At 42.6% G+C, this 12301-nt stretch overlaps 1 protein-coding gene across 7 annotated transcripts in view; it reads left to right on the forward strand.

The window, feature by feature from the left end:
- SMG6 (SMG6 nonsense mediated mRNA decay factor) overlaps positions 1–12301 on the forward strand; it is a 209978-nt gene that overhangs the window by 54706 nt on the left and 142971 nt on the right. For all 7 annotated transcript variants that reach the window (XR_006890534.1, XR_006890533.1, XM_046674928.1 and 4 more), the window contains exon 10: positions 57–202. Coding sequence is in view for 5 of the 7 variants with exons in the window: in XM_046674928.1 (XP_046530884.1) it covers positions 57–202 (146 nt within the window). In the remaining 2 variants the exon portion in view is untranslated. The remainder of the gene's footprint in view (positions 1–56; positions 203–12301) is intronic.

Raw genomic sequence — 12301 nt, forward strand, 5'->3', positions numbered from 1 at the left:
TGTGTACCAAGTGCTCGTGGGGATGTGCCTCACTGATTGGCTGGCTGTATTTGTAGGATGGAGACATTCCCTGCAGTGGCTGAGAAGGTCCTCAAGGAGTTCCAGGTGTTACTGCAGCATAGTCCCTCTCCTATTGGCAGTACCCGTATGCTGCAGCTTATGACCATCAACATGTTTGCTGTACACAACTCCCAGTTGAAAGGTAAGGAACGTCTAGTTTCTTTATTTATGAGATAAAGATTAATCTAGCTTCTTTCCTATGTTACCATACCACTACGTCCCCCACAATACATATGTGCGTGTACGCATGCACACACACACAACCTTCCCCATCATTGCCTCTCAGATCTTTAATTTACTCTTTGAAATCTGTGTGACTCTCTAGTGCTTGGGTGGGATGGAAGGAGGGAATCATGGGTATAGAGCTTAATTTGCAAACCCAGAAATGCTGTTGCACATCTGGCCATGCTAAAGGCAGCAGCAAGGCCTCTTGGAGGCTGTAGACCCAGAGCCTCTCCCAGGGGAGAAGCATTGCTGAAATGTTTCATTGCAGAGACCATACGCTTGGCAGGGATTGGAAATAGCTGTTTCTGGACTTGTGTACCCTGTTTGTTCAATATGGAAAAGTCTAGTTCCCTATGGGATATCCCTTGTGGGAGCCTGCCAGGGAGTAAGAACAGAGAATTGATGAGCTATGGTGACTCAAATCTGGAAGCACAAAAATCACCAGGCCCAGAATTTGGCTAATATACTGGTGTGCATTCTGAAATGCTTTTCTGAACACTGGGGTTTTTTGGTGCAGGGGTGGTGGAGGGGCTGATTGGCAGGATTTCTAAGTGTTCTCATGACCAGGTCACAATTGAAGATCCCTTCCCTTCCCTCCACCCCACTTAGGTAAGGATAATGTGGTTTGACTTGATGGAAGTATGTAGCATGGAGGTGACATTATTTTGTGTGTGTGCAAGGGCAATTTGGTCCTTGGCCCAGAATTGTTACAGAGCATTGACAGTGTTTGGTCTCAGGGCTGGAAGGTTATTATCTGAAATGCCAAGGCCTGGGAATTGCCCCATGGAGACACTCTTGTAAAACAGACCTGGCGTTTCTGGACAGAGTGTCGCTAGTTCTCTTGGTGCACCTTTTCTTAGTGTTTTCTCTCACTCTGAAGTTGATTTATTTTCCTTCCCATTTGTGTTTGGGGGTTATGCTTCAGCTTGCTGGTGGATGGGTGGGATTTCTTCCCTGATGAATGAGTGTGCCACACTTTCCCTTGAAACTTGGCTCCTCCTGCGACTCTGCAAGGTCTTCTAGTCTGCCTGCCTGGGTTTTCAATCACATTTGAATCCTAGAGGATTTTCTCCTCTCATGTTGCCTACTGCAGCATTTAGAATTCCCAGCAGAAGGTGAGATGCAGAGGTTTAGGTGCCGTTTTGAACTTGGCTAATTATTCCTGAGAACAGCCCTGAGGAAGCATGGAGTCCTGAGGAGCAGTGATGGTTTCCAGGAAGGAGGAAATAAAGTTTGTAAAGTGCTGTAGTGGTGAGGCTGTGAAGTCCAAAGGGGAGGGAGATTGATTCCTTCATCGTTACTCTGTTGGTTTTGCTACCAAGGGGCAAGCTCACCGGACTCAGGAAATGGGGCCTCCTGAGGTACCCTTCTATTCATTTTCCTGCCTCCCTCTAACAGCAATGCACACAGTTCAGTGAGCTTTCTGTCACAGAGCTGCAGCCTCTGCCAAGGTATTGTTCCAACATCAAGTGACCTATGGTCTCGGGAGGTATGAATGTAAAGGACCTGCAGCTCTTGCCTGTGAAGCACCTGTTGTCAGCAGCTTCTGCTCCATGAAAAGGAATACCTTGGCCTTTTCACAGGCCACCAGTGAGCCCTTTTCTTGTAGCTGTTGTTAAGTAAAGGTTAAGAAAATATGGGTAAAAGCAAGGTGAGATGGTGAGAACAGAGAAAGAAGGAAATAGATGGTTCCCCCATTGGAGCTAAGATACTTTTTCTGGGACTTTTTTCCATGGTTGGTCATAATGAGGACCTGCTCACCAAGAAGGACATGTCAAAGCCTGTGCTTGAGACTCTACTGATCATTTCTGTCCCTGTCGTGATGCTCACCTTCATGAGGCAGCTGGGGCCAAGAGGAGTATGAGCTGAGATGGTCAGAAGCTCCAAGGGTGTTTCAGGGGAAAACAGCCTGGGCCACAGGATGTAACACTCAACTAGGACAGAGAGCTCTCTGGACATGCTGCCAAGTACCCGGTGTGCAGCTGAGGCGGCCGTCCAGACCCCACTGTGTGGGCTGCCATTGGGAGAGGGGTGAGCAGAGCACTCAGCAGGGCTGGTTGGTGGGAAGATGCACTTTTCCATTTCCCAGCACATGAGTCATCTTCTCTGGGCCCCTGTGCTGTGCTTGCACGGACAGTGGCAAGAAGGGGGTGTTGTGGCTGAGTAGCAGCATCTGTGCCGGGGGTGGAGAAGGAAGGGGGTTGGGGAGAGGGTAAAGATTTAAATCCTTCACTAATCAGCAGCAGTTTGAATCACATTTTTATGAGTAAGGAAGTGATAAATCAGCCCTGAGTGTTCAGCCCCCAAGTCCCATCAGCCGATGCCCTTCTAAAGGCTTCTCTCCAGGCCAGTCTGGTTGCTGTCGGAGTCGCCACCCAGCCACGGGACCCTGGGTGTCTGAAACCAGGAAGCAAGGGCCTGATGCTGCCTGGCCCTCCCAGGTGCTTGGGGTCTGTGGTGATTTGGCAGTCACTGCAAGTTACAGAACATCTGGGCCATCATTTTTCTTTCCATTCCTTCTTGGACGTGTCCTTCTGGGTGGGTGTTTGCATATGTCAGTTCCTGGACTCTATGGAGAAGGAACGTTCCAGCCTGAAGGAGAGGTGATCTGTGGCCCCCAAGGCAGTTGGGATCCTCTCTGTCTGTGCCTGGGCCTTCCCTGTAGATGTGGTACCTATGGAGTATGATTTGGAGAGCAACAGGGACATCCTTACTAAAAAGTATGTCCTTTGCTGATGCCTCTAATTCATTTGTTTGTGTTCAGTGCTACCCTTGTATAAAACTGTCCTCTTTTCAAAACACTAATAGTCCATGGATGGAAATGATACTAACACTTTAATGTGATTACTTTTCATACGTGCTTTCCTTGTGGTCAAGAGAGACATAGTACTGTTTAAAAGCTTTGGAGACCTCACAAGGCAAAATGGAGGGAAAAAACTTAGATGGTGGTGAGGCAAAGGCATCTTCTCCCTTTTCCTAGGTTATAGTTTTCCCTGGAGCTCAGGGAGCAGAGGTTGTGAGGTCAGATTTGCCCCCCTTCCCATAGGGGAAAATAAGATGAGTTATACTGTATCATTTAACCAACCAAAACTTTCATGTCTCACAGTGATCTTAAAACTCCTGGGTTCAGGGCTATTAGTAGAGAAACCTTTATCTCCTCCTCTCATGTAGGCCCTATGTAAAAATCCTGCTTCAGTGGGACTACAGAGAGTCTAGAATCCTAATACTCTACGCTGAAGTGGCTGGGGACAGATAAATTTAAGGGATGTTTGGGGGCCCTTAACCTGGCAGTTGTTAGGCACTCAGTATTTATTGACTGCATGGATGAAGAAGGCCACAGTTCTGGGCAAGTCAGCTCCCCTTGAACAGTGTGTTCCTTACCTGGCCTGTGTCCAGAATTGTCCTTTGGCGAGTGATGGGTGGTGGTGGGATAGGTGGTTCCCAGAGTGATGTCACAGTTGGTAATCTCTCTACGGCATTCCTGAGCCTGAAGGGAGAAATGGGGCTTCTCTGCGTGCTTCAGAATTTAACACTTCAGTAGCCATCTGATTGGCTGACGTGATGCTGGAGGGTGAACCGTTGATCTAAACCACAAACACTCCAAGAATTTTAATTTTTTGAAAATTCTGTAATTTAAGGAAATAAAACTCTGGTTTCTTGAAGAGGAATAATTGAAGCAACATTTGTGGTAGGGCATCACTGAAACCCCTTTGCATCCCCCATCTGTGCCCAATTTGCTCCAATCTGGCCTTTTTTTTTTTTTTTTTTTTCTTTTTCTCTCCCTCTCTCTCTCTCTCTTTAAAAAATGTTTTATAATTCCTGGAATCAAAACCATCTCAGGCACACACTGTTTTATTTTACTGTATTATTGGATTATACTTCCTATAAATCATTGGATGTTATTCATTGGCCACCACTGGAATAACTTCCCTTTTCTGTGCCCTGGCCCCCTTTTCCTCCTCTTTTTCCTCCTTTACCAGTTCACAGTCAGAGTCGGTCTCCATTTCAGCCTTGCAGAAGAGCCCTGGTGGCAGCAAGAGGGCACCCAAGAGACACTTCTTGTGTGTGCTGGTGGTGCTCCCTGCTCTTAGGGAACGTTTAGGGGCTGGGATGGAGGGAGGGCCAGACTGGCATTCCTTTCATTTTCATTTATGCTTGCTTTTATGGTTTGTTAGTAATCCTGAATTGCAGAGGGTAGAAGGAGTGCCACATGTGCACCTCCACAGGGATAGAGAATCACAGCTGTCTATATGGGACAAATAGCGCTCAACCTTCATATGTGGGATGCTTGAGGTGGGGATCTTACTCCTTCATGCCATCGTGTGTGCAGGTTGACACTAGTTGAGAATTTCGATTCACAACCAAAATTTCTTTGTCTTCCAGCATACAGTCACCTTAGAGGCCTTCAGTAAAGCAGTTTGCTCCTCTGTGGCAGTTCACTTCTGTCTGAGTTTCTTACCCAAGCAAAATGTATGAAGTGCCTAATCCTCTGCTTGTCAGAACAGTTGTACAGGAAATCCACCTTTCATAAGGGGTTAGGCTTGAGTTTAGCTGTATAAACTGTCCCTCTCGTTCCTCCTTCCTATGTCTCTGGTGGTAGAAGCCCTTGGGCTTTTCCTCCTTAAGGATCCCTGGGTAGATTTCTACAAGTAGTCAGCGCTGCCTGACCTTCATTTTCAGGACTGCTCAGTTTAGAGTAAATTAACAAAGAAAGAGCCAGCATGGCCAACAAATTTTGTGAAAAATAGATTCAAAGGTCAGAAGAGGCTAGGCTTTAGAAGGCAGGCCGGAGGAGGTTGCATCCTTCAGCTATGCCCTCTATCCCTCTGGGGGAGATATAACTATCAGCAGGCTGCTTAGCATAGACTTCTTCCCTCAGAGTTCCCTGGAAAAGAAGAAAAAGTTAAAGAACTGAGTATGTCAAGGGACAGTCCTATCTTCCTGACTCTGAATTCCAGGGTCCTTGTTGTTTTCAGAATGAATCTGTAACTTAATGCTGGGGGAGGAGAAGCAGTTATGAAAAGCTAAAGAAATGAGAAAATTCCATTATATCAATAAAATTAAGCCTCTTACCACATTGGTTGAATAAATGATTTCTGTTTTTGCCCACGGTGACCATGTGGTTGGTGTCCATGGCTGCTTTGGCATGGAGTGCAGAGTGCTGTAGCCCATCACTGCCCAGTAGTTAATGTGGGCTCAATACCTCGTTTCTGTTGCCATTTTGTTAGCTTCTCATTTGATTTTTTTGTTCAGGATGGACTTACACTGAAAGGGAGACATTACTGGGGGGGAATGTTGGCAGCAGCACTCTCAGCTGTCTTTTCCAAGCTCTCTTTAAGCTTTTCCTGAGCAGTAAAATTCTAAATGCGTGTAGCCTACCAGGGGGCTCAGGCCAGATATGTACTGTTCATTGAAATATACAGGGGAAGTGGGTGTGTTCTGGGGAATGGAGGTTAGGGGAGTAAGTTGCACTTTCGACCCTAACCAACTAAATGTTTGGGGAAGAATTGTAGGTTTCAGAGGCAGTGGCCAGTAATGACAACAACAGAACAACACTGCTAGTACCTGATGATCTTTTATAGTTGCTACACGTGTGTTCTCATTTGATTTCTCTTATCAGCCCTCTGAGACAGGTGGAACAGATATTTTGTGCCCTGTTTTATAGATGATGAGAAAGGTTAAGGAACTTAAGCAAGGTTGCACAGCTAGTCAGTTACACCCAGGTCTTAAGTGTCCATCCTTCTATATCAGAAGACATAAAAATTTCTCTGGACTTAATTGAGACAGCTAAATAATGCAAGCAATCCTCCTGTCCTATCCCTCTGCCCCCCGCCAAATCTGAGGAGCTGCTGTTGTTTGATGAAGAAAGTGATCCTTGAATCTGATCTGAGACTAGAAGAGGAACAAATAGAAATGAAGGAGTTGGGGGACTCAGAATTCTCCCAAGTTTCTTGAGGCTCAAGTAGGGCCAGAGGTAATAAGCTGGCAGAAGGATATGGTTTGGGCAAATCAGGGTTGTCTGGGGTCCCTGTTTGCTCTTGTCGTCAGTGAGGGGGACTCTCCCTCTCACAATGGAAAGCGTTGCTCATGACCAGTTGGTAAAAGTGTTCAGTCTTTCTCTTGCTGTAGGATATGTAGTGTCTCTTCAAAAAAAAAAAGGATTTTTTTTTTTAAGGAATATTATTTCTTATTTCCACCATCATTTCTAGTATCCCTCTTGCTTTTTTAAAAAAAAGGCTTTTCACATGCCATTCCTACCACAGACAAGCCTGTGATTCTTTTTTTTTTTTTTTGGCCTGGGGGGAAGGTGGATGTTATGATTCACACAGAAAAGAGTATGAGACTATAAAACACTTGAAAGACCGATAAAGTGAATACACATGTAACCACCACCTAGGTTAAGAAATAGAATATTGTCAGTACCTCTGAAGCTCCCTGTGTGTTTCATCGCCATTGTCGCTCTTCTTTGCCCTTAGAGGTAATTCTCATCCTGACCTGTGGGCTGCATTCCTTTGCTTTTCTTTATAGTGGTATCATCTAAGTATATATCCCTAAACAAAACGTCATTTGGTTTTGCTCGTGTATAAATGGAACCATGCTAATGTATTATTTATGTTCTTTTCTCTCTGGCTTGTTTTGTTCCGTGTAATGTTTGTGAGTTCTGTCCGTGTTGATGTGTGCAGTTGTAGTTCATTCATTTTCATTGCTACAATGCTACATTTTATTCATTTATTACAGTTTATTCATTCTTCTGTTTATGGACATTTGAGTTATTTTCTCTTTGGGATTATTATGAGCATCGAGTCTATTGACAGTTATTGTAATTATTGGTATATTTGGACTTATATATTCCATCCTGTTTTTAAAAAATCAATTTTATTGAGGTAAAGTTTACATACAATAAAATTACCCATTTTAAGTGTGCATTTCAATGAGTTTGACCAATTTATATACCCAAGTAACTAAATAGCATCACAATCAAGATACAGAACATTTCCATCATCTCAAAAGTTCTGTTTGTACTCATCCCAGTTGATATTCATCCCCGCCCCTGGCCCCAGGAAACCGCTGATCTACCTTCTGTCGCCATACATTGGATGTCTCTTTTCTAGAGTTTCACATAAATGGAATCATAGTGTATACTCTTTTGTATCTGGCTTCTTTTGCTTAGTGGTAATGTTCTGAGATTTATTCATATTGTTACAGGTATCAATATTTCATTCCTTTGTATATTCTATTGTATGGATATACTACAGTTTAGTTATATGTTGATGAACATTTGGGTTATTTCTAGTTTTGGGCTATTATGATTAAAACTGTCATGCTCATTTGTACTTAAGTCTTTTCATATATAAACATGTTTTCATCTCTCTTGGGTGAATACCTAGGAGTGGATTTCCTGGGTCATATGGTATCAATGTATATTTAACCTTATAAGAAACTGCTAAACTGTTTTCCAAAGTGGTTGAACCATTTTACATTCCCTCCACCAGTTATGAGAGTTCCAGTTTCTTTGCATCCTTGCTAACGTTTGCTATCGTCAGTCTTTTTATTTTAGCTATTCTAGTGGATGTGCAGTGCTATTTCATTTTGGTTTTGATTCTTATTTCCCTAATGACTGAGGATGATGAGTGACTTTTCATGTGCTTGTTTGCCATTTGTATATCTTCCTAGGTAAGTGTCTATTTAAATGTTTTGCCCATTTTCATTTATTTGTTTATTTATTATTATTATTATTTTTTCTTTTTTGAGGAATATTAGCCCTGAGCTAACTGCTGCAAGTCCCCCTCTTTTTGCTGAGGAAGACTGGCTCTGAGCTAACATCCATGCCCATCTTCCTCTACTTTATATGTGGGACACCTACCACAGCATGGCTTGTCGTGCGGTGCCCTGTCCGCACCCAGGATCCAAACCGGCGAACCCCGGGCCGCCGAAGTGGAACGTGCAAACTTAACCACTGCGCCACCGGGCCGGCCCCTTTTGCCCATTTTTAAAATCAAGTTGTTTTTTATTATTATTAAGAGTTCTTTATATAGTCTGTATATAAACCCCTTATCAGATATATGTTTTGCAAATATTTTCTCCCAGTGCTTTTCCATTCTCCTACCTGTTCTTTTTTTCTGCTTTCTTTCTTTTGGAATTTTTTTTCTATTCTTTCTCTCCCTCCCTCCACTAGTTTCTTTTTTGTGGTTACCCTAGAAGTTAAAGTGTGCATACTTACCTTGCCAAAAGTCATTCAGCATTTTCACTCCCCTCCTAAATAATACAGAGACCATGGAACACTTAAATTTTGTTCATTCTCTTCCCAGTTTATCTTCCCAATTTATATGCTACTGTTGTCGTGTATTTTAGTCTTTATTTCCTTTTAAACGCTGTAAGACAAATTATTGTTGTTTTTATTTGTTTTCATTATTATTTTGATAGTAAATGTTTGTTTAGATTCATCCATATATTTACTATTTTCTTTTTATTCCTTTTTGCATTTCAGACCCTCTACCTGGGATCATTTTCTTTCTGCCTGAAGTATATTCTTTAGAATTTATTTAGTGAAGTTCTTCTGATGATAACTTTTCCAGTTTTTATTTGTCTGAAAAAGGCTTTATTTTCCCTATTCCTAAAAGATCTGTATTTCCTGATAATAGAACTTTAGGTTAACAGTTATTTTCCTTCCCATTTAAGATATTTTACTGTCTCTGGGCTGTCTCTCTTGCTAATTACAAGTTAGCTATTAGTCTAATTGTTTCTCTTTTTTTTTTTTTTAAAGATTTTATTTTTTCCTTTTTCTCCCCAAAGCCCCCCGGTACATAGTTGTGTATTCTTCGTTGTGGGTTCTTCTAGTTGTGGCATGTGGGACGCTGCCTCAGCGTGGTCTGATGAGCAGTGCCATGTCCGCGCCCAGGATTCGAACCAACGAAACACTGGGCTGCCTGCAGCGGAGCGCGTGAACTTAACCACTCGGCCACGGGGCCAGCCCCTAATTGTTTCTCTTTTAAAAATAATCTATCTTTTCTCTCTGGGTGCTTTTTAGGCCTTTTTTCCAACTCTTTGATGTTCTGCAGTTTTAATCATTTGTCTAGGTTTAGATTTATTTTTTATTTTTCCTGCTAGGGATTTGTTGGTTTACACGTATCTGTGAATTGATTTCAGCAGTTTTGGAAAATTCTTAGCCGCCTTCTTTTCTTCTCTTTTTTTTATTTTTTAAAGATTTTATTTTTCCTTTTTCTCTCCAAAGCCCTCTGGTACATAGTTGTGTTGTATATATATATATATATATATATATATTTTTAGTTGTGGGTCCTTCTAGTTGTGACATGTGAGACACTGCCTCAGCATGGCCTGAGAGCGGTGCTATGTCTGCACCCAGGATTCGAACTGGTGAAACCCTGGGCCGCCGAAGCAGCATGCACGAACTTAACCACTTGGCCACGGGCCTGGCCCCTTAGCATTCCTTTTTTGAAGACTACATCTGCCTATGCTTTCTCTTCTCCTTCTGTGACTCTGATTAAACATACATTAGTCCTTACTCTGTCTTTAATGTCTTTTAAACATCTCTTTCATTTTTCTGACTCTCTTTTTTTATGCTACATTCCAGATAATTTCCTTAACTCTGTCTTTCAGTTCACTGAATCTTTCCTTAGCCTTATCTAATTTGTTAAATATGCCCCACTGAGTTTTTTTATTTCAATTAAATATTTTTATTTCCAGATTTTTTTTTTCAAATCTGCTTGTTCTTTGTAGTTTCTTATTCTCTGAACATATTTGTGAGCTTGGCCTTTATATCTTTAAAATATATTAAACATGGTTATTTTAGAGACTATATGATGAAGAGGTTCTTTTAGGTGAGTTTCTGCTGTCATTGCTCATGTGCCTGAACTGTGTAATTTAAATTTTTTTCTGTAATCTGCTTATTTTCTGTGGGATTTCAGTAGTGGGAATTCTTGGAGACCTGGGATGAAAATGGGGAAAGTTATTTGAGTTTGCTTTTGTCCACAGCCAGGTGTGGGCAGTCTAAAATAATCACTCAGAATTAAAATATCTGTTTGAGGGTTTGCACATCACCCAGGTGATGTGAATTCAGGCTGTACACCTCTGTGAGGGCTAGTGTATAGTTTGTATTTTCAGTGCAATATTTTTTCTTTTCTAGTGAGCCTCAAGGGGTTTGACATAGTCAGTTTTCCAGCTGTCTTCTCAAGGGGCTGAGGGTTATTTCTGATTCACCCCTATACTTTGGTTGTAGCTCTGTGGGATCCCAGCTTTATGGCAGAGATCTTGGTCATTCTCTTATGTTGGCTGTACCAGTGAAGCCTTGGAACCAAAGCTCAAGTTCCTCAGGTAGCAAATGTTCTTTGGGTAAAGGCTGGCTATATTCCACATTTAGATCTCTAGTTTCCCATCTTTACTTAATCCCTGGCCAGAGGATTCCTTTTCAATTTACTAACTCATCAGTGCTTTCTAAAAAGATTTTTAAAATACTTTTTCCAGGATAATTAGTTGTTTCATTGGGAGGGTAGAACTAGGTACCTAGTCTGCCTGTCATGTTACTAGAGGAAATGCTGTGATTCCTTTGTTTCTTTATACTGTCAGACTGGAGTATTCTTTTAGCTCTGGGAGCAGTGTGACTGGGGCACCCATATCTAGGGTGAGCAATGTGACTGGGGCACCCGTATCTAGGGTGGCAAGGGCATGTAGGCTGCTCTTTCAAAGAGTAGCTCCTTTTCCATCCTACAGCCTAGTTTTATGGCATATGATGTTATTGTGCTCACATTTTTAAATTTTTCCAAGAGGTGTTCAAGGTATAGACTACTTAGAAGTAGGTCTAATTGGGTGGGGAAGAAAGGTAAAGGGAGTGGGGAGGGAGGCCTGCAGCTGAAGTGATAGACGTCATTTCTTACTAAAAGGATATGAGCTAGAGATCTGGAAAAGAGTGCTCTTTAGTTTCAGCCACATTACATGACATATCTGGTGAACTCTGTGGGCCCATGGAATCCTTTCCATTAGTCAGGGTGCTCTGTGCTTTTGTTCCTGACTACTGCTGTTCTTATAGCTGCTTAGTTTGCTTGTATGTCTCAGTTTCCTTTTTAGAAGGCAGATTGTCATATATTTAGGAATTTATTTACTGTAATTGGAGTTTTCTGGCTTCTTTAGTTCCCTCTTCAGATATAAGACTCCCATCTTGAAGCTTATTTCAGAAAATGCCCGTGTGATCCCTTGCCCCAAGTGCCAACAGCAGATGCAGCAATTGACACGCTGCAGGGAATTTCCAACTGCTGGGCAGGTTTCTGAAATCCAGACACGTGCTGTTCACACTTTGGCTTCTGAAGCAAGGATCAGCAGTTGAAAGAGGGGAGGGGCTGGCAGGAGGCTGGAGAGAGAAAGATCTTGTAATGCCTGCCCAGGGCTTAAGGCTGTGTCAGCTTTCTTCATCCCTTCTCCAGCTGGCGTTGGCAGGGTAGACTAAATCACTGTAGAGCGGTTATGAGCCAAACTCACTGGGGGCTTCTTTGAGGCACACCTGTGATGTCATCCTGTTATCACTGCGTGTTCCGCATAACCTCTTTTCACCTCTCCCATGAGAGAGGGTGATGCCCAGAACTCATGACAGGGCAATGAGCAGAGAGAAATGTTTGGTAATCATTGTTTCAAGATGCCTGCTAAGGACACAGTTACAGGCCATTGACAACATTCTTCAAGATTCCACATTGGAAGACAAAAATCTCTTTGCAAACATGACCTGAATACCCCTTGTGAATAAAACTTCTTTTTAAACATTAAGAGAAAGACAATCTAGAAAGACTTGAACCTCCTACTCTTATTCCCCTGTCTCCCTCCCTCCAAATGCAGACGCGCGCGCACACACACACACACACACACTCCACTCTGTACGGCAGGGATTCTTTTAAAAACATCGGATCATGACACTCCATTCATAATCTTCCACTGGCTTTCCATTTCACTGAGTAAAAGCCATAGTCTTTACAAGGCCTTCCTGTGTAGAACTCCTCCTCCTCCTCCCTAC

The sequence above is a fragment of the Equus quagga genome, chromosome 11 (genome assembly GCF_021613505.1).
Source record: "Equus quagga isolate Etosha38 chromosome 11, UCLA_HA_Equagga_1.0, whole genome shotgun sequence".
Lineage (NCBI taxonomy): Eukaryota > Metazoa > Chordata > Mammalia > Perissodactyla > Equidae > Equus > Equus quagga.